Below are 23,617 nucleotides of genomic sequence, written 5' to 3'. Positions count from 1 at the left end.
AAAAAAGACTAATCGATGTCGCAGCGCATGGAATACAAATACAATTTTAATATAATTGCTAGTACGGCTGACTTTATATTTGATTTCTACATCCTCAGATTTTCCAAGCTTAATGTGAAGAAAGCTGTCAATACATATATGAAGATATAAAATAAGCAAGAATTGCCTTCACCACCCAGAATGGACCTTTGTATCCGAAGATGAACCACAAGATCAATCACATTAGAGGCCCGGTGGCGAAAAATACCCTGACTTGATTTGGATGCAGTGAATTCAGCAATAGGTAAAATGTCTCAGAACATATGTAGCTAAATCAGGTTTATCTATTTCGGAAAAGAAAGCTTACCTGCCCATTTTTCCCCAGTTCCATTTCAACTATTGCAACAGGAGTGTTTATCTGATCAATGTGCCTTGACTGTGACTTCAGATCCACTCGCCAGTTCATGTTTTTCAAGACGTTATCCCAACGGCTTTGATTGATCAGGCTCTCGTGGATCTTCATTCGGTGGTTCTTCCAAAATTTTGCAATGACTGCAGCTTGATCTGATGTGATGCCACCTTGTTTTTTGGTTTGGGCGGTAAGAAAAGCCTCCAGCTGATTCAAATCCATGTCGGCTGAAGCAATTGACTGTAGGGAAAATAAGAGGAGAAAAAGGGAAAAGCTTGTTCAAAAATACTCTTTAACCATCTACCAAACGGTCACGTCTTTAGGATTTTACAAATATCGCATTTTAAAGGGATAGCGCAAACAAACCTGGGTTATGGAAATAACCTGACAACTTTCATTAAAACTCCATTTGCAAGTGCCTACCACTTATCCCAGATTCCTGACCCCGGAGAGCTAGAGGGTAAGGGATCGGTAAGTGATGAGGAAACTGGGAGCGCCTGTGGGAATGCAGTACTGGTACAGGATAACAAGGAGGCTTCTCACTGCCTGCCTGGTCCCAGTACGCCCTGTCCATACCCAACTGGTTGCTGCTGGGAGCTGCGTCAGGGGTCTGGCATGATACTGCTGTTCTGATGATCGGAAAGCTGAGGCATACACGGCACGGCCCCGGCCAAGGCTGAAACAAGTGAGGAGACATCCCAGCTCATTGCAACATCCACAGCTTCATCCGCCACCACCGCACCGCAGACAAGGAAGCAAAACTGGTAAATGCTGCACCAGTAAAGCAGGGTCTGCAGCACTGGCGTGCTGGCTGCAGCGGCAAGAGCGTGAGTCTTCCAAGGGAGAGTCCGAGTGCATGGAGCAATCCTTAAAAATGCAACTGCAGCTTCTTCCAAAGCGCCAGTGGACTCTGTCAGGCTAAATACTGTATTTGTGTTTTGCAAGGGAGCATAAGGGGTCATTTACTCCTCCTCCCTGCGCAGCAACAGCAATTATTCTTCCCAACCCCTTTTTTTAATAGATACACAGTTTTTCCACTTATTTTTCCAAAACTGATAATCCTAAAGCATCAAATTTGCATTGCCTAACTGGCAATGGTTGCTAAATACGGCTGTGAAGGGAGGGGAGGACGAGAGATGGAGAGAGGAAACTGTGGCTAAGTTTCCCCATCGCAGTTTCAAGCAGACGCTTTTGCTTCATTCTCACCCAAAATAGATGCAGCTTACCCTAAACGAACGTGCCACCTCCAAGCACACGCCGATACGGAGCACAGCAAAGTGAAGTGCAGCCAACGCTGCAATCCTTGGGATTTGTCTCAATTTACTTTTCCTTGACATGGTATTCCTACTGCTGTACTCCATACGTTCAGGGAAATACCAATCTCGCTCTCGTTAGCCAAGGGCGTGACACCGTGTGGCTTTTGGCCGGAAGCACACCGTGCGCTTCACATTGCTTGTCTGCCAAACTGGGTATCGCTTATCTAAAACCCAATAGGTTAGTGCTCCGTGAGCTTGGTGAGGACGCGAGACCCGCTGCTTCTCCCCACTTCATCAGCGATGAGCTAAAATCGTCAGCGGGGTGAGCTACCGGCAGGCTTTGCCGCCTTTCTCTGGACCAGACAGATGTCAAAGTACGCGATCTTGGTTACATCAGGAGCAGCCTGAAATAAAACAGCAGGTAAAAAAAAAACCACCCACAAAAACTAGCCCAAAACAAAGAGATCACACATCACGCAAGCAACAGAGAACAGCAGCGGGTTTGTTGCTTTGAAGGGAGTAAAGCCAACACCACGACGTGCTCGACCTTCAGCAGATACACCACCACATCCTCCTTACCCTGACCCTTTTCAAGAGAAATGCAAACCAGAAACAACCCCCCCCAAAACCCCAACTTGTGATCTACAAAGGTTATGATACCTTTTATCTTCCAGTGTATAAGATCTTTCTCCTGAAGCTTTTATAGTATTTTTAAGATGGATGCGCTGCCTTCCCTTGCTCTTGCAATGGATTAACTGCCATCTGTTACGTGATCAAGAAAAGAAATGGCAATCCACACTAGAAGTAACCGCTCGGCTGTATCAGGGTTTCAGCTTAATAGGAGCATCTGCCAATTTATTATAAAATTTGAGACGCCTAGTGCCCCGCTCTCTCTTTTCTATAGGGCATTCACCATATCTGTATATATTGTTTGCTTTTATCATGAAGATATTTAACTTGAGGTAATTATCCTGTAGTATCTAATTGTGCTGTAAGTGATAAAAGCACTTCTTTTCATTTACAAAAGGAAAGCTATTTAGACTTACAGTCCTTTCCTACATCCATGTCTTACGTGAACAGGATTGTCTATGAACAGCAGTATTTTCTGTTTCAGTATTTTTCATATCGCTACATCTGTGTGGGGATCTGTTTGCGTGTTGTCTGACACCAACCGCTGCTTATGTGTACCTTTTGTGTTGGTTTCTGTGAAGGGAGAGAGGAATAGAGGTGAAAAAGCATCTCCAGACCCCAGCACCTTATGTAAAACCTGTCAAGACCAAGATCAAGTTGAGATACAGACTTTCTTCTCAGTTCAGCTGTGCAGAAAATTGCCTTCTGTTTTATTCCTGTGCAGGAACCAAGAACGTAAACGGGGTCCTCTGCACTGAATGAAGCAAAGGTATCACGGAGAAACATCTAATCTGCATTAAATGTGAACCTAATGCAGATTCACCGGATGAAATAACCAGGAAACCCTTTTCGCGGCTTGATTTTATAACGTTCAAGTATTTCACATTTGTAATTCTCAGGGGTTTCTTTTAACCTCACCCCCTTCACAACAACTCTTTTTGCAAGATGCAGCAAGATCTCTGGCAGTGCTTTGCTAAGCTAATATAAAACAACACACAAAGTTCCTTATTGTGCTTGACACATGATATAAATCTGACTTGTAAGTGTATCTGAAAGAGGAAACTTATGACCAAGCTTGCAGTTTTAAGTGTAAGGAAGACAAAACAGTATTACTAGGGCTTATACAGGACCGCTAAACTTGCCTGTTTGGCAAAGACCATCGACAGATTGATGATTAGTTAAGATCCGGCGCGAGCTGTACCATAAGCACCCTGACATAGTTTACTACCTAAATACTATCGCATAAAACAGAGGAAGGAAACCATGTATCATAATTAGCAATCATTTCTCTCTCTTTCTCTCTCACACAGACACGTGTGCACACGTACACACAACATGGATTGCTTAATACCGTATGTGTACACAACTAAGAAACCAGAAGATAACAACCATACTGCATTTTGGTGGACAATGTATCAGATAATGCATGCTTTAAATAACATACCAGTATAGTCCATCATTCAGACTAGAATTTCTCTCACCTTGGAAACAGGACTACTACTTAAAACCTCCTTTTTAAAAATAAAAATGATAAATTTTAATTGGAAGCAGGTACAAGCAATCAATGAGTTATACCTCAGTACAGTTGCATGAAGATATTAATGAAGACATATTTTCTTTGAAATTCCTCAACAAAACGCACCAGCTACAAAGGTTTTCAAATCATTTTAATATTCTTTTTCATCTTAACTTGGAAACACTTCATTGTGGACAGGAAACCTGATATCAGTTACAAAGAATGAGAGAACAATTAAGGTCTTTGCTGATCTTCCATCTCCTTTATTGTACGAACACTTACACAACTCATTCTTTAAACAAGCATAGCTCTACTCCATTGCTCATATGAATGACCACAGTTAAAATTTTGGACTTTTTTTAAGCTTGAGGAAATGTTTTAGTTTAACTTGGCAAAAAATTGTATTTCCAGTCATATTCTGTACAGCATTACAAACAGTTCTTTCTATTACTTTTAACAATGCTCATTTATTACATAGAATATCAAATTACAGTGAATACACCTCATTGATATTTCTAAGGATTAATTTAAAGTTAAAACATGAGTGGTTCTTCTGTGCTTATAACTAAAGACAGATAAAATATATCTGATTATAGGTCTCCCTCTCATGCTTTTAAATCCTAGGAGCTTCGATGAGCATTTACCATCATGAGGACAATGACCACTGCTGTGGGAGCTGGACAACAGCTGATGAAGACTGTTTCACTGCTGGAATAAACAACACACGCACATTTTAGCATCATTACTGGAAAATTCTCGGGACTTAAAGGTGTTGAAACCTATTTTATCCATCAGCTCCTACAGCTGATTCACTGTCAGCGTCGGTCCAAGAGGGATACATTTTATTAATGCCAATTACTTAGTCCAGACAGACCTTAAAGCGCAGGATCTACTGCAGTAACTTGAGTCACTGTACTGTCAGTGGCACACATCATTAGATTATATAGACTTTATATTCTGAGCTAAGTGTACGTATATGGAGATCTGCCTTCATTGTTTCCCACCTCATCTCTTCATCAATAACGACATTTTTGCAATATATTATCACAGCCCTCTTTTTATTTACAGGCTGTCCCATCTCTACGCACTTTCACAGCGCGTCAAGAAGTGCTGTGTTAAAGCTATGATATGGAGGGAAAAAAAGGTTATGTAGGACCTAACTCCAGTTTTTATTGGTAATCACAAATTATTTACTATTTCAACATAAAACAAAAAGCAGAAAAGTTTTCTAAGAATGTATAAAATCATAGCTACTGTATGCCAGTGAGTAATTTCATTTACATTACTGTGATTATCCACTCAAGTGACTAAGTAAAAAAAGCCTATTTTTGAAACCAGAGTCTGTAAGAGAACAGCATTCGATATTAAAAATTTCTTCACATTATGTATTTTGAGATTTGTTAAAACATGCTCTTTTTTTTCCCTAGGAAGCACAGCTTATGGACAGCATGTCATACTACGAGCTGGCAAATCCCACCCTCAGCAACTGGCTACACCTTTCTTTCCAGAGGCTGGGCAGATGCTTTTAAACAACAAGGAATAGTTTTGGTCATACTGACTTCTCCTTGTGTTCACCTTCAACACATACCCACTATGTCTTCAAATATAATTCAGCCAATAAAAATATGACTTCAAATGCTACTTCCTTAATGGAACAATATTTGATAATCTGGAGAGTTTTGCATTGGCTTAATTAGATCCATTAGACATGTGCCTTGGTACACAGAACAGGAAAACAGACTTAAATTCATTATCTCTTCTGCGAAATAAAGCCTGAGAAGCATGCAATACTAGTGAGAAACAACAACTGGTAAAACCCACTGGGAAAAAAGAACACACTTCATTTCCAGAAATAAAACATTACTTGTCAACCATTATGGAAGAGCTCCAAGAGCTGGCCATGCCAGCATGTGTAGGCATTTTCTCCAGCTGACCCTCAAAATTGCAGGCTGCTGCCAGCCTGAAGCACAAAGAAATCACAAGCTCAGAGAAACAAATAATTCAGTGCCATGTACCGTACTAATGAACTCATCTCTTCAGGTTTTTGGTAGGTGGGGGTGAGAGGCTATTCCTGTCTCGCAGCCCTTGTAATTCGTGCGTTCTTAGAAACGTAACTTTGAAAACCATTTCTCAGACCCTTAGAGCGCATCCACACAGAGGGGGGACCAGCCACAGACAGGAGGAACGTGCCAAGGGACCCCACCAGACCAAAACACTTCGATCACACAAAGCCAATTCCTGTTAATGTCAGGAAACTACGCGTTTCTTTCACTTATCCCCCTTAGAAGAAAACCTTTACTGGGTTTGGGGCAAATAGGGGGTGCCTGCTGCATGCAGCTTTGGGGTGCGTAGCTTCTTTCTCCTTATCTAAAAGGAAAGGCAAGCCTGGGAGAGCAGAGCGGGGAAAGGAGCAGCTCTCATCATTTTTGGGTGTAACGGCATGCACGAGTCCTAGTGACACTAAGCTATTTGTCAAAGTTAGCTCAGCATGTTCTTCTGCAAATAGTAGCTTCAGACAGGAGGAATATGAGAACATCTCTGCAACCCTGTGGTTTCTGGGTCCTCCTTTGTAAGCATGTACTAACCAGACTCTCTCCCAAGGGCTGCTGAGATATCCCGTCCTGTAATAAATGAGCTGTTCCCATAGATGTTCCCTGGATATTAGTCCAGTAGACTTTCCCACGTTTCTGGAGACAGTGGAGGTTTTCAACTAGTTGGGAGGTTGTGCCTCACAAACACTGTTTATTAGAGTCCAAGAGCTCTCCTGAGAATTGGAATTAAGATAAAATTAGATGCAACAGCCTGCTTGTCTGCACTTGAAAATGGTGATCCATCTTTCGGAAAAAAACCCAAAGCTAAAGGCCTCTATCCCCTCCTCCCCCCCAAATTTGTAAGTCAGAAATCGCAAGTGACCTTAACAATACTTTCCGTATTCCTACATCAAAGCAGAAAGATTTTAACTAATCTTTATGTCTTCATCTAATCCATGGGAGATCACACGAATTTCTTTTATTCACGTTCCATACTATGTCCCAAAATTATTTTAGTTTGCTTCTTACTGAGCTGTAATACACAGTTAAAAGTGGAATGAAACTGTTTGCTAATAGAAAAGAGCTAACTGTGAATCATTAAGAAGATAATAATACATATATTGTTTAAAAGCCTGTAGTTTAATTTTTTTTCTAGTGTGTAATAGATCTTCTGCAACACCTATTTCTTATTCCAACCTGTACAGCCTTTTGATTCATTGCCGAGGAGACACTAACCAGGTCAACGGACATTCAACAGACTTGTAAATATTTTTGAGTTATTCTGACTTCCATCAAGCTTTCTTCTTGGACAGGAGGACTCGGAACACACAGCAACAAAAAAACCTATTTAACTGCTACTGCAGATGGGAAAAATGTGCGTGCATGATGAAGTTTCAGACAAAATTACATCCTTCCTGCATTTCTAATCTTATTAAGCTTGATGCCACCCAGACTTGTCAAATGTGCACATGGAAGATAAAACTCTTCTCAAGGGTCGCTTCCATGCTTCTTGACCGACTCCTCCATTTTCTCCCCCAAGGTTCCCACCAAGCAGAAACCCTCCAAAACCCCTCTCATTTTTTCCACGTACAAGCTCACCAAACCCAATGTTCTCTGCTAAAATTACTTTTTCACTTGAACATGAAGTTCAATAACAGGGGAGCAGATATTCAGCTATTTTTGGCCTAGCTTACAATTGAACGCAAAAGAGATCTCAGCATTAGTTTTTAAAAGCATCTGAAGTGACCACAACATTTTTTTCCTCCAGCCTGCCTCTGCCATTAGTCTGTGTCTGCTCGAAATGACTGGTTTGAACTCATAATTCCATAAAACACCACTTCCTACATTTATTTGCGGGAGGTGTCGTTTTTCTGTGGTATGAAGACTCATTTGATGACAAAGGAGGATGAAAGGTTGATTAAAATAGGCACCCACCAGATAAACCGCAACCTGAGCCTTGCTCCTGTGGTCAGATTATACTTCCTGCAAACCTGCTGCGCTGAGCTCAAAAAAGTGGCTCCCCCACCCCAGCCCCATCCTAAAAAACATCTTTAGCTGAAGGAAAACTGAGAATCGTCGGGATTACTCTGTCTGGATCTACTTAAAGACTCTGTCTAGGCTTTCTACCACTTACAGAACAAGAATAAATAAAAAAAAAAAACAGAACAAGCCCACCCACTAATAACATCAGTCGTAGCTAGATCTCCGACTGACGCCTGCATACTCAGATTATGAGTAGATACTAAAAGCTTGGATTTTAAGCAATAAACGCAAAAAAAAGAAGCGGCACCCCCTTCCTGAATAATAGCTTCCAAGCTACTCGAATTATTTAAAAATAGAAAGAGGAAGAGATGTACAAGAAAAAAGGCAGTGGAAAGCGCTTCTCAGGGAGCACAGATAGGCGCTGGACAGGCTAAAGGGAGATAAAACGGAACCGAAAAAATAAGGAAATGTTCTATTAACATCAGATACACTTGCAACTACAAGGGTCACACAGGAGGATTAAAAATATAAACAAATTAAAAATATAAATTGTCCATCCTGGCCTGTACTCAACTGAATTACAGCAAAAAAAATCCCAAGCTTTGCTAGCAGTTTTCTCCCCGCTTGAGACATATTTTTTGCTTCGGTTTAGAAAGCATTTTGCCACTTGGGGTGGAGGCAAAGAAATGTCACATTTCCAGTAGTTCTTAAACATGCAGCCGTGCTACAGACAAGTTTGACAGGTTCAACCTTTTTCAAAACGAATGTGCATACGCATGTGCTCCCTGAACTACGCTTCAGTAGAAGCAAGTTGTTTTCTTGGAGAATGTCTAAATCTTCACAGGTTATGTTATTCTGCCTAAAATGGTTTCTTCTTCAGTCCTCCTGAAGGAGCTGGATTCGGAAATAAGAACTCTCGACAGATGGAAGCCATTTGATGCAGTATTGCTGAAGACAGAGAGGAAAATAAAAGGCAGAGAGAAAACCAGATAGGGCAGAATAAATACCAGATGGTAAATACAAAAAAATTCAAGGGAGGGAGTAAAAGCAGGAAAAGAGAGACAGACAGACACAGTGACAGTCCTGGAATTGGTGACATGACTTGTCCTTCCCTTAAGAAACCACATGGTCAGTGTTCTTTCTGCTCCTCCGTTCTCTTACAATAAAATAAATGAGAACTGTGTTTATCAGGTTTCTGCAATCATTCTGGGAAAATTACTTGCTGCTACAGACTACTGCTTCATGTTTAATCTCATTTCACTTAGGAGAGTTAAAAATAGAAGTTGGAGCAGCTCATATTTTGAAGGCACGTGAAAAAAAAAAAAAAGTTGTAGCCCTACCCTCCGTGCAGTAATGGGGCAGACATTAGCAGAGCTTATCGTAGCCTTCTGCGGGCAGCGATCCTGTCAGTGACATCAGGCAAAGCGCAAACTTGCTTTATTATGAACCAAGCACAGAAAAGGGCATTAGCATCATCAATTAATTTTCACTTTTATTTAATGTATCTTGATCGTTTGCATCTTAAAAGTTAATGATTAACTCAGCTAATTACCCCCTTGGTTTACATTTGGACATCAGTTTCCTTTATCACAGAATCACTACGGTTGGAAAAGACCTGTAAGATCATCAAGTCCAACCACCAACCCAACCACACCATGTCCACTAAACCATGTCCCGCAGTGCCACGTCCACACGTTCCTTGAACACCTCCGGGGATGGGGACTCCACCACCTCCCTGGGCAGCCTCTTCCAGTGTCTCAAATTGTGAAGTATAGATGCTCCAGCAGTGAACAACATGACATACATGCGTCATACCCCTCAACTGTACGATGTCTTGCAATATACCCTGATTCGGAGCCAAATTCTGACTCCAGGCTCTGCTTTCCTTCCTTTCACAGCAGTATTGTATATGATCTGTACTATTCTGGGCAATAGCTAGAGTTACATTTTTCCTACCTGGAAGGAGAAGGGTTTCTGCACTCCTAAACCAGGCTCACACCGCAGCGCACCACTGCCTTGGCCCATAACCCTGCAGACACATTTCACAGCAGCAAAGAGATCAGCGAGTAAAGGAGACAAGTTTACAGACTACACAGTTTGAAGGGAAGCAAGCAAGAGTGCTTTACCATCTGATCATTCATCACCTATTTTCACAACTCGTGTTACATGTTGACAGGTTTGACAGGCGAGAGGTAAGCTTATAGTCGCAGGATACCAGCCGGCAGGTCTTCTTTTCAGCATGGATAAAACAGTTTTCCCTCCTGTCGGCTCAGTGAAATATAAAACACGTTCCCCAAACCAGTAGCAGCCATGGTGGTTGTTAACAGCTGAGCCTTTATGAGGAGAAAGGAGCCGCAGGTCAAACTCTTCACTGTAGGAGCCACAACTGCTCTGTGAAGGTCCCCACTCCTCTCCGCCGGTGCTGGGAAACACTTGGTCGGGAGCAAAGCCCAACCCAGGGAACTCAGAAGAAACCATCCCTTGCTTTCCCATAAAGACTTAAGTACCATTTGCTGCATCAAAAATGCTCTTAGAACTAAATCTAATAAATGTTTCATGGGAAAAAAAAGGCTAAAGACTTCATGAAACTGCCAAAATATCAATCTGAAAGTATTCTCCAGTAGAATCTAGACTGGGTATTAGGAAAAATTTCTTTACTGAGAGAGTGGTGAGACACTGGAATAAGCTGCCCAGGGAAGTGGTGGAGTCACCATCCCTGGAGATGTTCAAGGAACATGTGGATGTGGCACTGCAGGACATGGTTTAGTGGGCATGGTGGGGTTGGGTTGGTGGTTGGACTTGATGATCTTACAGGTCTTTTCCAACCTTAGTGATTCTGTGATTCTGTGAATCACGTTAAATATTAATAACTACTTTAATGACCCCAGAGGGGGTTCTCTATTTCTATCAGGTTAGGCTCCTGACCGAGACATCTATCGGGAGAGTTGGCCAAGTACTCCAGTTTTCCGGCGAGTTCATAGGAACAACTCCCCACCTCTGTGCCTCCACAGACAACACGCGTTGCTCTGAGAGCTGCACACGCACGACAGTGGTTTGCAGAGCTTGCAGACACACGCCAACAGTGAAAACTGTTTGGTGCCGAAGAAAATCTGGCTTTAGATTTCACCATCGCAGGCCTAAAAACTTCAGCACTCAAATGCTCCAAGACAGTGCAGCCCATGCCATCAAAAAGAATTCAATTAATTTCTCCCATGGCTTTTAGTCAAATTGGGGGCTACTCATATTCAACAGACTCCGTACCATTTGTCCGCACGAACCGGAAAATTCCTCTAGCGCTTTCTTTTCGTTACGAGACTTTTTATAGCTTTCCTGACATGTCATAAACTGACATGTCATAAAATGAATCCTGCGAACAAAAGCAGTCTCCCTGCTGAGCAAGGAACAACTGACACTCTTCTAACCTGATTCACAACAAGCCAGAGCCAGATCCCTCTCTTTCCATCGTGCAGGAGACTTTCTACAATGGATGCAAAAGAGAGGCACGCACAGGGGTACTCGTCATGTACAAGGAGGCATGTCCAGTAACCGACGGGGGAAGAGTCCTTCTGCAAAGTTGCATCAGCCGCTCGTGCCTTTGGGCTCCTCAGAGTCCTCAAGAGAGAACCATCTTAGAGGTCTCAAGAGGTCTGAAGCAGCATAACAACCTCTAGCCTCTTGAGGACCTCAGTAAAGCACAGTTCAGGCGACCCACGCATCTCACCCGTAACACTGGAAAGCAAACCGTGGGGCCATACTGCAAGACCCCGACCAGCCTCAGAACCACAGCTTGCCATCTTCATCCTAGGCAATGCATAAAAACTAAGTGTGTCACTGAACGGTGTTAGAGTGACCTCTCTTCTTGTCTCTGCATATGCGCATATGTATTTTGTAAACATGTACGTGTGAGCACCGTATGAATATCTGAACATCTACTAAAATAATAGCACACTGCCTAAATGTGCCATTTCTTCCGCAGAAAAAGGGAGTTACGCATATTTTGTTCACTTTAAAAAAGGTAAAAACTGAGTTTAGTGAAAAATGCAAAAGAAATGACAACTAATTCAAATATATAAAATATTTGTACCGTATTTGACCATGTAAAACTAAAGGGTACTTATACAAACAGCTTGTTAGAACAGAATATAAAGTACTCTTGAACCAGAAATGGCAAAAAGAGTGTAAGAGAACAGCACATCTGATGCAACAGTCTGAAGAGAGACAACAAAGCCGTGTGTAAATGTCAGACAAGGAGTAAAAATGTCTGTCGCTTACTTGCCTTTTACACAGATACTACTTCAGTTTCTGCATGTAGCTTCAGAACATGTTTCATAATCCTGGCATCACGGTTTATAGAGACTGCAAAGAAAGGAAAGAAAAAACTACCCACCAAGCTGAAGTAGGAATCTTTTGGCAGAGATCCCAAAATATCTCAACCAGAAAAAAATCTCACCTTATTTGGAAAAAACATAGAATTTCACTCAAACTGCATTTGTATTGTCACTTGAGAGCGAGCGAGAGAGAGATGAAAAACATGCTTTCAGAAATGTATTAACATATGCAGAATGAGATAATTACAAAAAAAAAAGAAAAATAATTAGAAAAACACTGATTTTAAGTCTAAAAATTGTTTGGACAAGTTCGCTATTATTTCACATTTGCTCTGCACAGTATATTTTATGTCTTTTTTTCAGTGAGTTTCTGTTGTAATCTATTTTTACTTATGTGGGGTTTACAAACCAGCATTGTTAAGAGGTAAATATAGAAGATGCCGAAGAATTAGAGAGATAAAAAACATATTCCAAGATCACTGTCACCTTTAGAAGTGAAACATGCAGACCTCAAGGAGAGCAGGTAAACAGATACCGAACTCGATGGGGAGTTGAGAAGGAGGAGGGCGTCACAGGCTCGCTATACAACTATAAAACTACCAACTTTATAAGAGATCGAGTACTCTGAATTACATCTTGGGCTATCAGCTATAAACAGGTGCTCGTGCACTGTAAACAAAGTGAAAGGTAAATCCCACTCGCTTTGTTCAAACAGTCCAATTTTAAATCATTGGGTGGCTAAAAGAAGGCTGATTTGGTTTCCTTGTACGATTTGCAAGATTTACTTTCCTTGTATATGACTACTGTATACAATGGAACACAATTATGGAAAACCTACTGTGCTTAAGCTTCCGGTGTTCAGAATACATAACAAAAATGCCCCAAAATAAGAAACCAGTTTGGTTTTCCCAATAATGAACTCCTAATCCTTCACAAGGGAGGCCATCCACGCTCCCGTCAGTTCTGACTTACTCCATATATTAAACCCTTTTTTAAGTTATTGTGTAAAAGCATATATTGATCATGATAAACACAAAATTCAAAAATGGGATATTTTAGGCTCTGCATTTAAAGAAAGTCACTCACTTCATCGTGTTCTAAAGCCAACGATCCTCTAGGGATGAACTTGGAGCCCTCTCGGTAAGCTCCAGCCAACCCTTCCTGCGCAGGGAGGCTCACAGGGAACCAGACCAGCCGTTCAGACTGCAGCTCAAGTTGCCAGAGGTTCTTACCTGAAAAATTCTGCCCACTGGGCTCAGTGACTAAAACATCAATGAACAAAAGATGCCATGTAACAATTGTATTGCCTGTCATTTTGTGCCACTAATGCTTTTTCTTTTTTTTTTTTTTTTTTGTTAATTAAATAAACTATTGCAAAACTCAGCGTCATCCAAACATGTTGAAGAGTTCAAGGCTCCATCATACTCGGTCGCCAGACTGGAAGAAATCCAGAGAGTACAAGCTGCAAAATGGAGTAATTCTAGCCACACAGCATTTTCACCACTCTGAGTTTTTGGTATTATCAGCCTCTTTTTTTAAACAAGTTGTTGGATATACTGCATCCAGTTGCTACAAACTAGTACAGTAGAAAAACTAATGTACGTCATACCAAGACTAGTTGCTAAGAGTTACCGGGAATGGAAAATTTCAGATGTTCAGCTTGTAAAAAGGTTGACTTGTAAGTGTCATCCAAATTTCCTTTTTATATGCTAGCTGTGAACTTCAGTGGCTCAAGTGAATGCCACAGCTCTGTATCTTTAATAGGGTGTTGGTTATTCAATGCATTAACACCTCCTTCTGTTGCTCTCTTCTTATTCTGAACTTTCTGTGCAATGAGGGTGTATACGTTAGAAGAGATTATGCTCACCCCAATGTAAAGGACCCATTGATTAGTCTTTTTTCCTAATAAGATTAATCTTTACTTGCAATGAAAAAACATCTGTGTATTTGAAGAAAGAAAGAAGTCTATTATCTGCTCAGCCATGTGGCAGCCTCACGTGAGACCGGCAAGGTTGGAATAAGAATTTTTACTCCATTGCCAACATCTGTACTCTCCTGGAGCAAGCAAGCACTAATCTTCCTTCACACCAGTTGTAACAGACACAATTTTAAAAGTATCATATAAGAATGTTCAGTGTACCGCCTTTCCTTTACTTTTAGTCCTTCTTTATGCATCAAATTGAAGAAGTTATCCCCTTTTCATAGGCCACATTTAAAGAGGAAAGACAACTCATACTAGTCCAGCAAATCACCAGTGCTGAGATGATGGTAGTGAACTTCATTACCCTCTTCAGCATTTCCCCCACACTTTGGGGAATAGGGAATGGAGCATTAGTGTTACTGAAATAAAGGCGTGAAACTACATGTGAAGCCTAAGGGAGTCTTTTTCCCTTTTCAAATATACTCCATACAGCATGTGTTTGATGAATACTAATTAAGTATACTAGAAGCATTTAATTTGTAGTAATGAACTTCAAAGGCAAGATCTGACTCCCTAGTCTTCAATCAGAGGAGACTCTTGTTAAGGTCAAGAGAAACACTGCAGGGATCAGACTGGACTAAGGAATTTCAGCATGATCAAAATACTTGCCTTTCTGTGCACACGTGTGCGTGTGCACAAGCACACATATATATACAGACCATATGCTAATCACACACACACACATATACACGCAACTTACGCTAATCATACCTGTGTGGGGTTGTTGTTTTCAGAAATAAAGAGTACATCCAAAACTTGCTGGTGTTATTAATGATGAAAATACTACTTACTGGTAGAAGACCTACAAATGCAACAACCTGGACGGGAAAAGGGAAATCAACAGGACATCGCGACCACCCGGGAATCCAACTTTCTCTGCAGCATGCTGTTCTGGAAGTCCATTAACACACAACTAGCAGATTTTCAGTAGGGCATTATAAAACTAAGATGTAATGCATAGTCGTTATAAACACAAAGAGCTGATACTGACGTGCCTGCTCTAGACGTGACTGACAGGGCAGCCCCCATCTCCACAACTGGAACAAAGAAACTAGATCTCTACTTGCAGAGATATAATCAACACTGCAATTGAGGAAAAAACAGAGAGAGAGAAAGACAGATTTGCTTCTCGTTAGGGCAATACAGAGTTTACCACACCTATTATACATCAATGACGCAGGTCTGCCGACTTCTTTTAATTTACCGCTTTTCCGTAGGTAAGAACATTACAAAATAATAGGACACACAAGGTCAAGTAAACCATTAAATGTAAGGTAACCCATTTTCACTGAAGTGGCACAGTTATAGCATACTGGCACTTTACAATCTCAAATGAAATGAGTCTTGGATTGGCCTTGTTAGGTAATGACCTTTCACTGCCGTCTCACGCTTGGGTTATAGAAAATACTACTAATTAAATGAACGACATCATAATGGTGGGAGCCCTCCTGTTTCTGCCCGCCTTCGGGATTTGCACTCGTAGTTGCACAGTAGTAGGAAGACTATGAGGTTTGTAATGCGGAGGCACAGATTCCTTGCTCACACCCTGTTGTTTAAGCGACAGCCCAATCCGTACAGATCTGCTCACAGTGCAGAATACCATCACCTCCACATCCTGCAACTACCAGCAATAACACCGCCTTCTACACATCTCTTCAGTAATTACAATAGCAATGAAAACAGTATTGCAAATGTGAAAGGCTTTAACACCACAAACACCAAGTTTTGCAACTGGAGAAATCACAAAAAAAGGAGTATTAAAAAAATCCAGAACAATGCAGGTATGTTGTTCTTTCTAGCTGACACATACAAGCAATAAATCGCTGCTCTAGGCGGTGAAGCACTGATCTTACAGCTCCTGTCAATGTTCTTCAACCAGGTAACATCCCACAGCCAACCTTCCTCTCCAGTTCATTCTTTTGAAGAACTTTCCCCCCCACACTTTACGGTATTCCTACAACTGTCAGCTGCACCGGTCCTTATTTGAACTGACCGCGCACACACATACCTAAAAATCTAAAATAACTCCTATTGGAAGCAGTAATAAGAATGCTTTGGGGCAGTATCCATGAACATTTGCATCACCGCAATGCAGCAGGTGCTAGTTCAAGCAAACGTTCAATCTTCTACCCTCCTAAGACAATGCTGAAATAGGACAAAAAAAGAAGCAGTAACTGTAGGTTTATATACTGAGAAGAGAAAAAGTATGCTGCAACACCAGACACTGCAGAGGCGGCAAACGAGCTGTGTTCAGATTAGTGAGCTATATAATAGTGGTGTTTCACTAAATTAAAAAAAAAAAAACCCAACCTAGGATTGTTATTTAGTTGTTCCAGGCAAAAATCAATTGAGATAATAATCATTTTCTCATGTATGTCCAATTATAACAGTGTAGACATTCCCACCCTCCCAAAACTCTATGCAAAGTTATTGTTAATATATTTTCACCTAGCCCAATAATAAATACAATTATTCCTAATAAGCACAGTCATTCGCTGGAGTGAAAGGTATAACACTAGTAGGACACATGTTTGGGTAGAAAACACCTCATACGGACACGGTACTTGTTGATGCTGCTTTAGGAGCAACTTGTTTCCTTTTACCTGAATTGAGAAGAATGAGCACACTGACTGAGTTACCTTTTTAGTCAGCAGATGCGGGCACACTGCAGTTCTAAATGGCAGATAGCAAGCAGTCTCTCCTATTAACTCTTCCCAAATGTTTTTTTCTCAGTCTTCGGACTGAGGCTGTTCTGCCTCTCAGCCTTGCAGAAGCTCGGACAACTGCAAAGCGCTCGAGAGTTCATGACTCGGCCCACGTACTTGAGGAATCACAAGGTACCTGGGGAGAGGGAAGAATGACAACTGCCTTCCCTTATTAGAAAATGCAAGAAGTCGTTTATTTTCCACCAGTGGCTGTCAGCAGAAATCCTGCTGAAGAAGATGCAAAGGCCTTTATCCCCCGCAACTGAGTGGACTCTACAACTTCTTCTGCTCTGACTTTTCACCTAAGGGTAGACCCCTTTCACGAAGACCAAGTCGGTCCCTTCTCAAGCAGGGGCAGCAGTGCTTTGGGACTCCTCTCTGGGTAACAACAGCAACTTCACAGGGAAAGGACTGCAGTCCCTGGGGGGAGAGTGACAGTCTTTGGGGACAACCCATGGTAACGGCACTGATCAGCCTCCAAAGCACCTGCAGTTTGCCAGTGCTCCTCCAGAGCATTTTACACACCGAGCAGTTTTACCCACTAGTGGCACTGAGTCTTCCCCCCCATAAGCCTTTAGATCAGATTTTGATCAAAAGGTTTCTTATTCAACAGGTATTCTCCAAAGGCACGAAGAAAAGCGATCAGATCAAAAGGTTTCTTATTCAACAGGTATTCTCCAAAGGCACGAAGAAAAGCGATCACTAGAAATAGATGGGCATTTCACAATATAGAAATAGCTTCAAGATGGGACTTACACACACCGTGCGTGCCAGCGGCACAGCAGAGCCAAATAACGACGGTACCATCAGCCTCTTGGCTGAACGGCAGTGAAATGAAACATGACAGTCATTAGAAAATCTGGTAGAAATATCAGCATGATTGCTAGTGAAAACAACTGATGGGAGAGGGCTAGTGAATGTTATAAAGTGTATACAAAGAGTTTAGGTGCATCTTATATGTTGGATATCAAGCTCTTGGTTCTCACATATTCACTACATAGAGTCTGATTAATATTTTACCAATGACATACCAGTATATTTATTACAGATGGTTACACCCTCAGTTTTTGTGAAAATAAATACTTATAAATCAAATGTAATAAAATATTTAGACTCCTCACGTTGGAGTTTTTATTGTCATTTAGCCAACATACAGCTTGCTCTGCAGCAGAAGAGTGAACCAGGACACTTCCAACACATCAGCAAATGATCACGTTCAACAAATCCAATAGCCTACTGCCACCAAAAGGGAAAGACTGGAATTACTCCAGATGTCAAGTAACTTTTATTACCAGTGGAACTAATACAGTAAATTAAACTTATGTAAGGAGGAGACAAATATAGTATTTTAATCAGGATGAAGAAGTCTTTGAAAACAAAAAAAAGCTGAGGGTGAGACTTTGCAAAAGCTGATCACCCCAGTTTCTCAATGTTCTGAAACCTTACGGGATAGGAGGCTGGGAAGTATGAAGGCAGAGGGTAAAAAACAATTGATAGAACACTGAAAGGGTACAGCTCTCCAGGGCCAGCCTTCCCAGGGGTTTGTTCTACCTTCCAGGATATTCCACACAAGAAAAGAAATGCGATTTTTTTTTTTTTTTTTTTTTAAAAAAGGTAAATTTCACTAGAGGTAAATGTAATAAGGTAACATGATTACTCTACAAAATAAATTAGGCATTTTACAAAGAGGTCAGATGATTCATCCACATTCAGCATATCTATGGACAGGAAAGGAAACAGCTGTAAGAAGCAGATCATCATGACATCTTTTATAAATACAAAACCAGGACTACTCTTTGTGTCTCTACTATTTGTGTATACAAACCAAGGGAAAAGAAACATTTAAATGCTTACTGCTGCAGTAAGTATGATACACTTTTGTGGCCCTTATTCACCTCCATACTTTTCACAGGTGCTCTGCTTTGCGCAGGTGGAATGCAAGAGGGTACAGGGAAGTCCTTCACCTTATTTATACTCAGCTGTAATACAACCAAGTGGTTGATTTATGGTACAAATCTAAGATTACTACTTAGAAGACATGAAGTACTACAGCAATTAAGTCACAAGGGCAATGAATCTCTCTGCTTCTAACCATCAAGATGGGTGTCAGAGAAAAAAATCCTCAAGAGACAGGAATGAGGCATTATTCATCCCATCCAATTTAGGTGCTTACATTCCCTATAAAGTCAACAGAAGACAGTGTAAGACATCTAATCTTGCCCACATTGACCATACAAAGAACCTGGGCTTCTAAAGGAGGTATTTAAAAATAAAGATTATGGCCACCTCCCAAAAGAATGTATTTGGTGCGATTAGGTATTATCATCAATGGATACATAAAAGTTACCTGTCTTCTTCTGCATTTCAGATGCAGATCACTGCACACACGGGAACGGCTGCATAACCAAGTACTCTGACTTTCTGTTGCTATTCTGCTGTTCGCTCCCCTTCTTCCACCACCCAGATGAGGAAGGAAAAAATAAAACCACAAAAAGATAACACAAACTTTGCTGTTAACATTTTAATCTGATTTTTCACAATGAATTAAATAGCAAGACTGGAATAAATTTGCTCAGAAATTCATGTGACAATTGACAAGGAAGTGACAACACAGATCTTTGAGTGCACCTTGCTCCTTCGGGTGCTGGGGAGACACCAGATGACTAAGACTAAGATGTTGTAAGCACAGAGGAACACTTTTGAAGTTTGCTGTTATCAGCAAATACAATATAACACAAGAAAAAACCCTGTATTTAAATTCACAGAGATACTAAAAGCGTTCCAGGCAACTCTCTGAAGCATGCAAGTACATGTTTTGTGGTTCTCAGCTGCTTGAAGATTTAGTTAAGCAACTCGTAGAGCCAAGACAACTTTCCCCTCATCCTCGCCCTGCCACATCATTCGAACAAGCAAAACAGCTCACACCACATCTCTGTGTGATGGCTTCAGACGAGCCAGTTTATGCAAGAGGCAGAGATTTGTAGGCTAGCTGTTAGAATTGAAAAGGAGGTATCACAAACCATAGTTAGGACAATGGGTTTTCCCCACAAGGTAGATGGAGGAAGAGGAAAACAAGTTTAAGCCTCTGTACTTCCAAAGCACAACCCTAGTATCAACCTTTCCCCCCCCATATTGAGAGGTGTGAAAGAGAGAGAGGGCCCTCAAAACGACCAGAAAGCCAAAGGATTTTTTAGGATGCTCTGGATCCTGAAAGTATCCACAGGACTCATCTTATGAGGAATGGTTGAGAGAGCTGGAGTTGTTTAGCCTGGAGAAGAGGAAGCTGAGGGGAGACCACAACTACCTGAAAGGGGGTTGTGGTGAGGTGGGTGCTGGTCTCTTCTCCCAAGTGACGAGTGATGGGACGAGAGGAAATGGCCTCAAGTTGCGCCAGGGGAGGTTCAGGCTGGATATAGATTGGCTATTAGGAAAAACTTCTTCACTGCAAGGGTTGTCAGACATTGGAACAGACTGCCCAGGGAGGCGGTGGAGTCACCATCCCTTGAGGCATTTAAAAGACGTGTGGATGTGGTGCTTAGGGACATGGTTTAGTGGTGGACTTGGCAGCGTTAAGTTTACGGTTGGACTTGATGATCTTAAAGGTCTTTTCCAACCTAAACGACTACGATTCTATGACTTACGTGTTACTTCCTTTAAGTCACCCACTAGAAATAAGCACCCCAAAATCCATGCATACTTGACATGAAGTTGTCTCTGTACAAAGTGGTTTGTGTATTGCTCAAAACTTCAACTTTAAAGTGCGTTAAACTGCATAAGCTTTGGTTATTTCCCAGGAATTTCATCCATAAGGAGATTAGCAGAGTGGTGGCCATGAAGACCATGAGACACACCTGGTAACAGTGAGATGCTACTTTACATCGGAAGGCATGACCTCGAAGACCACAGTTGTTACCAGTTTTGGTTCTTAAAGCAGCACACGAGGAATATGATATCCTCTCCCTACCATAGTGCCATCCTCCTAAGCTGTATGCCTATGTTACCACAATGGGTAAATGTCCAATAATTGTAATCATCTGTGTTTTTCTGGGACCTGAATTAACATTATGTCCAGAATAGGACATCTCAACAGTGCTTGAATAAAAGTTATATTTGAGAGGGAAAGACAGACAAAAAAGTCAAAACCAGAGAGTCTTAACTCTGCAAGAATCAGTCTTCGTGATTCAGCTGGTAATATTCATTCCCGGCTCTTCAGGGCACCACCTGAATCTGATCATTAAAGAAACAATGGACTCATCATGAAAGCAGAAGATAAGCGCCAGCATCCTCATCGAATTCTATCAACTACATTTGCCTACCTAAGTTTCTCTAGCTATTTCCTCTGGATGTGGCGCTGTCTTTTCTTCTGGCCTCAAGCACATCACATTGGCTGAGCAGCTGTCGCATTTCAGTGATGGCTAAAGAGCTACCCATTTCTGCAAACAGAAAGAACAAAGCCTGTATAGAGTTTGGAGATCATTCATATGAAATTATCATTTATCTAAAGTTACTATACTGCAGTACTGCACTGAAGTAACTAGAAAAATACTACTTGTGCTTTTTGTGTTATCTGCTACACCTCTCAGAAGTAAGTCAAAAGCACCTAAGAAAAAAGCACCAAGAAAAACAGATGAGGGGAAAAAAAAGAAAAAAAGAAAAGGATATAACCATGAGATCTGAAAAAATACTATCAGGACAGGGGAGAATGAGTACGACCGCAAAATTTGGCTTAGGCAGATTTAGAGAGGAACCTGATTTTAAAAATAAAACTGAAAAGCGAATCAAGAATTGAACAGGAATCTACAGCAAAGTGTTGAAATATTAGCCAGAATACACAGTAGGAAACAAACAAACAAAAAGAATGTAGAGAGTTTCTTTTTCTAGAAGAATATAAAACAGCAGAAAGTCTTTTTTTTCAGTGATACTGAGACTGTCAGGTAGAACTCCAAACGCCCTGGCTTTTAGCCATGGACTCAGACACCGATCCTCACTGGGCTTTGGTTCCTGAGCTCTGCTAATGCAGGTGACCAGCACGTCATGAGATGGAGCACAGAACAGGCAGTGTGTCCAATCCTGCGAAACTCTAGTTCACTGCTCAGTATATCAACAGCCATTGATTTCAGTTTACTTCAGCATGCCAGCAAAATAGCCTGCAACTGATGAAAGAGCACATCTCACTTCCCGCTCCCCTTCACTCCTGGCTATGCAGTCCCAACTGTCTCCTTTAATCATCTCTGATGCCCATCATGTCTTTACGTGGGACAATTTAAACTCAGGAACTTTGCAGTGATTCTCTTTTTCTTCTTCCCTTTGAGCTATTCAATAATCCGACAGAAAACTGTCAGAAGTCCAGAAAGAGCTTTAGTTGTCAAAAGGCGAGAAGAAGCGGCAGTGGATGAGGTGAAAGGGGCAAGACCCCCTATTTTGGCAATAACGTACTTTCCAACTGGCATACTGCACCTTGCAGAACACACGGCAGACCTGACTGCTCTGCCCGCTAAGGCAGCATGGGCGACGATAAAGAAATATCAAAGCAATACGTTTCACACGTAGAGATCCCCACCCGATCCACAAAGAGGGAGGCTGCTGCTAACAGCGCTGTGGGCACAGCATAATTACGAGAGACAAAGCTGCCTTCGCTGCTGAATCTGGTGATGCTGCATTTAATGATTTGGTCACTACTGCTGCACCGTTGGGATTTAAAGCAGCAGTTAACTGCTCGTCTGTCAACACGCATGTTTGCACTAACATACTGACTCGTGATGCAGAAGTAGCAATAGAGGTGAAAAAAAAAAAAAGGACATTTTACAGTCATTTTTCCTTTAAAAAGCACACACACACTTACTTTTGGCTTCGTAACACTTAAGAACACAGATAAAAGCAAGCAAAGCCGATTCTTTTTCAAGTTTCTGACTTTTTTTTCAATCATTCAGACTAATACAAGCTACTCCCAAGAATTCTTTAGAGCACAATAATTTAAAAGATGTTGTTTTGAAAAAAAACAGATTAATGACCTTTAGCAATACAAGCAGCATGCAGTAGAAATAACGTGTAGTGACAGGGAAAGCATAGCAAGCAAACATGTTGCGGCTTTACTTGTGTGTAAAGAAGGACGCTTTAGAAAGGGAAAAAGACAACATAAAAAGCTCACTGCTAAATACGGGGGTTTGGGCATGAAAAATTACCCAGCCCAAACGATGTTACTGTACGTAGTTATATTTTTTCCTCATGTGAGTGTATCAAAAAACTACCGAGCAAGTGTTTAAACCCTGCAAAACAGCCGCGGATTTAACCAGAGTGTTCTGCACCTGCGGGCTCCCTGTGCCACACCGAGCTGCTGGCAACTACTCTACGCTTTTCTCCTTGAACGGAGGACAAAAAAACCCATTCCGAAGGAAAAAACCTTCTCTTGTCTTACACCTAAAGTAAAATCCGTTTGCTATTTAAAACAGCTTGCTTCATAATTGGTGACGCTTTTCCCAAAATACAGTTTTCCTGGGGGAAATCCGCATTTTGAACAGTGGTTCTCCTCAGAGTTCTCAAGTGCCGGTGCCTGTTTCCAGGAGAGCAAAGCCCCGGAGCCGTTTCTCACCCTCCCCAGCGCGCCGGCCCGGCGGGCTCCTGCTGCTGAGGAGCCGCGGAAGGAGAGCCCGACCTCCGGCCGGGCCTCGGCTCTCCCCCACGCCGCCGTGCACGGGAAGGGAGGCAGCCAGCCCCGCGCAGCCCCACACCGCCTGTGGGGAGTCCCTCCCTGTGCGGGGGGACTCGCCAAACACCCAGAGGCAGCGAGACCGATGAAATGG

At 41.7% G+C, this 23,617-nt stretch overlaps 1 protein-coding gene across 1 annotated transcript in view; it reads right to left on the bottom strand.

The window, feature by feature from the left end:
• The window catches only part of COMMD1 (copper metabolism domain containing 1), an 83,597-nt gene that overhangs the window by 59,726 nt on the left and 254 nt on the right, over positions 1-23,617 (bottom strand). Inside the window, exon 2 of the mRNA XM_059828535.1 lies at positions 347-628. Within this exon, the coding sequence (XP_059684518.1) occupies positions 347-628 (282 nt within the window). The remainder of the gene's footprint in view (positions 1-346; positions 629-23,617) is intronic.

The sequence above is a fragment of the Gavia stellata genome, chromosome 23, assembly GCF_030936135.1.
Source record: "Gavia stellata isolate bGavSte3 chromosome 23, bGavSte3.hap2, whole genome shotgun sequence".
Classification (NCBI taxonomy): domain Eukaryota; kingdom Metazoa; phylum Chordata; class Aves; order Gaviiformes; family Gaviidae; genus Gavia; species Gavia stellata.
The sequence above is the reverse complement of the archived record's forward strand: the minus strand, read 5'-3'. Positions and strand labels throughout refer to the sequence as shown.